The sequence below is a fragment of the Vollenhovia emeryi genome, unplaced genomic scaffold (assembly GCF_000949405.1).
Source record: "Vollenhovia emeryi isolate VEMERY1.0 unplaced genomic scaffold, V.emery_V1.0 DF939226.1, whole genome shotgun sequence".
NCBI classification, from domain to species: domain Eukaryota; kingdom Metazoa; phylum Arthropoda; class Insecta; order Hymenoptera; family Formicidae; genus Vollenhovia; species Vollenhovia emeryi.
Genome location: NW_011967140.1, coordinates 1 through 2,907, shown reverse-complemented (window position 1 = coordinate 2,907; position 2,907 = coordinate 1). Strand labels below are relative to the sequence as shown.

At 35.9% G+C, this 2,907-nt stretch overlaps 1 protein-coding gene across 1 annotated transcript in view; it reads left to right on the top strand.

The window, feature by feature from the left end:
* Nucleotides 1–2,901, top strand: part of LOC105560609 (DNA repair protein RAD50-like) — a gene marked incomplete at its 3' end in the record, with an annotated part of 4,645 nt that extends 1,744 nt beyond the window's left edge. The window contains exons 3-12 of the mRNA XM_012009856.1: nucleotides 1–81; nucleotides 176–617; nucleotides 683–837; nucleotides 900–1,098; nucleotides 1,189–1,412; nucleotides 1,493–1,858; nucleotides 1,928–2,048; nucleotides 2,138–2,519; nucleotides 2,593–2,798; nucleotides 2,867–2,901. Coding sequence (XP_011865246.1) covers nucleotides 1–81; nucleotides 176–617; nucleotides 683–837; nucleotides 900–1,098; nucleotides 1,189–1,412; nucleotides 1,493–1,858; nucleotides 1,928–2,048; nucleotides 2,138–2,519; nucleotides 2,593–2,798; nucleotides 2,867–2,901 — 2,211 coding nt within the window. The remainder of the gene's footprint in view (nucleotides 82–175; nucleotides 618–682; nucleotides 838–899; nucleotides 1,099–1,188; nucleotides 1,413–1,492; nucleotides 1,859–1,927; nucleotides 2,049–2,137; nucleotides 2,520–2,592; nucleotides 2,799–2,866) is intronic.
* Nucleotides 2,902–2,907: the final 6 nt, after the last annotated feature.

The window sequence follows — 2,907 nt, the reverse complement described above, 5'->3', positions numbered from 1 at the left end:
GAATTGACGAAGACAGAAAGAACTCTGAAGCTTAAAACTCTGGACACCACTCTGACCACAATAAGCAAGGATAAAACACAGGTGAATGGCCTACTTTGGAATATCCACCATCCAGTTTTGTAGATTGTACCTTACTCGAGTTCTTCTATCTCAATTACTTCATTTACCCCGACAGAAATCATCGATAACCAGTCGATGTGTCAATGTTGATGAAGAAGTTGGTTTGGTGCTGGGCGTTTCAAAATCTATCCTGAACTACGTCATATTCTGCCACCAAGAAGAGCTCAATTGGCCGTTTACAGAGGGGGCGATGTTAAAGAACAGATTCGATGACATATTTAACAGTACAAGATTCAACAAAGCCTCGGAGACTATTTTAAAGCTTCAGAAAGAGTTGCAAAACGATGTTCGAAGTCTAAACGCAGAAAAACGGACCTTCAAAGTACTCGTGGATGAAGTGGACAATAAAGAGGCTAAACTTGAGGAGCACAAGAAGAGACTGAATACCACGAAGGAGAAGATAAGTGAAATTGATAAAATGCTCGAACCCGTGAAACAGCAACTCAACGAAGTGCAAGAGTCTCATACGGAATATAAGAAAGTCCAGGCTGAGGAAGGTGAGTTAAACAAAAATTTGCTGATATGCAGAGCAAGGGGAAAAACTGTTGTCTTATTTTAACAGAGAAAAAGAAGATGGAATACAGTATGCATAAAGATCGATATGAAAAACTGAAAGAAACTGTAAACAATATCTTCGACGGAACAACAGAGGAATTAAACGAGCTCGTTGAATCGTACGGCAGTACATTAAAGGAAAAGAACGTCGAAATCACAGAGGTATGAACGAATATTACGACAGTATCTTTGCATATGTTACATATGTTGGTTTTTCTTCGCAGAATCAAACCCAGGTTAAAAGTATCACGGAGAAAGGGACTAAGATCTCGAATATTTTAGCGACACGAAGAGAAACCGTAGGTACATTAAAGCAACAGGTGAACGATCATGAGAAAAGGATCGCTCGTCGCAATCAGTTGTTAAATGACGCACTACAAGCTTGGGATTTTGATTCGGTGGAATCGGATGTATCTGAAATAGGTACTTTTAAATTCATGCATTATACCGATGTTACATTACTTTGTTCTTTTTCTCTGCATTGCTCAACAAATGTAAAAATTTTGTTTGCAGAGGTGAAGGCTCGTACAAAAAGATTGGACGAAAAGATGCGGGCGTTAGAAAAACAAGTAGAGCAGAATAGACTGACTATGCAAAGAGAGGAAAAGGAGTTGCAGACGGAAGTCGATAAGCTGCGCAGTAATTATTCGAAAATTGAATCGGAAAAAGTTCTTAAAGAAAACGAAGTATCAGAAATAAGAGAAGAAATAGATACGATTCGGAACCAGATAACACAGGTAATACTGGTTTATTAAGAATTTTTATAATAGCAATGTTTAGCTTTCGAAAAAAAATTGTATCAATTTTTTTAATTTAGATTGGCGCAGCAGGGAATAAATTGAAGTCCATCGAACAAAAACTTAAAACGGCGAAGCAGAGAATCGACGAACTCAGCAACGCCTTGAATGTGGATTCTATGAAAGCCGACATTGCAGATAAAATAAAATCGAGAGACAAAATTGAAGCAACCTTAAGCGCGATCGACGACGAAATTTCTTCTCTGCATAAATTAAGCTCATTGACGGCGGAATTTGAATTAAAGAAGACGGCATTACAAGCTAAAGAAGACGAGCTGGAAAATTTGAAGAAAAAGCATGGAGATAACATCAAAACGTTGTTAAATGTTCAAGAACTACAACAAACTAAATTAAAAGATACTTTGGAACGTGTTCACCAAAGATTGGTATGTAATTAATTTTTCATTTATGCATATTGTGTGTTCATAAAATCTTACTGCGATTGTGAATTTCAGGAAAAAGAAACCAATTCTTTAACACGAGAGATTCAGGCTCAAGAACGTAAAACTACTGCTTTCGAAACAACTGTACGGCATATAGAATCCGACATTAAGAAAAAGACAATAGAACTACGCGGTAAGACTATATTCTATACACATTTTTTATAATTACATATATATATAATTTTATTTGTGATTATTTTTAATGTTCCTTCTTTTTTTTAGATGATAAAGAAAAGATATCCACAATATGCAATTACAAAGATTTCGATGAGAATTTGTTAATGCAAGCAACTAAAGTAAAGGAACTTCAGAACACGAGAGGAATCTATGCTTATCAAGCTACAGCCTACAAGGAATATGTTAAAAAATTATCTGTGAAGGATCCTTGTTGTCCCCTGTGTCACAGAGATTTTGACAAACAAAATACGGTCACAGAGTTAATAAAGGAAATCGAAACCGATATAATACGTAATCAACCTGATCGCTTGAAGTTGTGTGAACGGGAACTAGGGAGAGAACAGGAAAAATATGATAACATGTTGCAGCTGAAACCTATTGTCCAGAAAGTCATTCGATGTGAAGAGAACGATATGAAAGCATTAGAGTGAGCTGATTATATATTGATTAAACTTTGAAGTTAAGGTAATAGTTGTATAATATATTCTTCGTTCATTTAGGGAAAAGTTGAAGAAGACCAATAACAGCGTGGCGCAGTCAAAAATGGCCGTTAAGGATCTAGAAGCGTCAAAGGCAGAGCCTGAGAAAAAGTTGTTACTTTATAAAAATATGATTGGCGATATTAAATTTTGGGATAGATGCATTGACGAAATACAGCAGTTGAAGAAAGCAGTTAAAAACTTGGAAATTCAAATGTCCAGTGCTGGTAATGTAGTTTTAATATTATTTCAATAACTTTTATGATTATTAATTTGTGTGTCTTTCTGTATATAGGAGTTAAGACTAAAAGGACTATAAGTGAGGCGCAAGCGCAG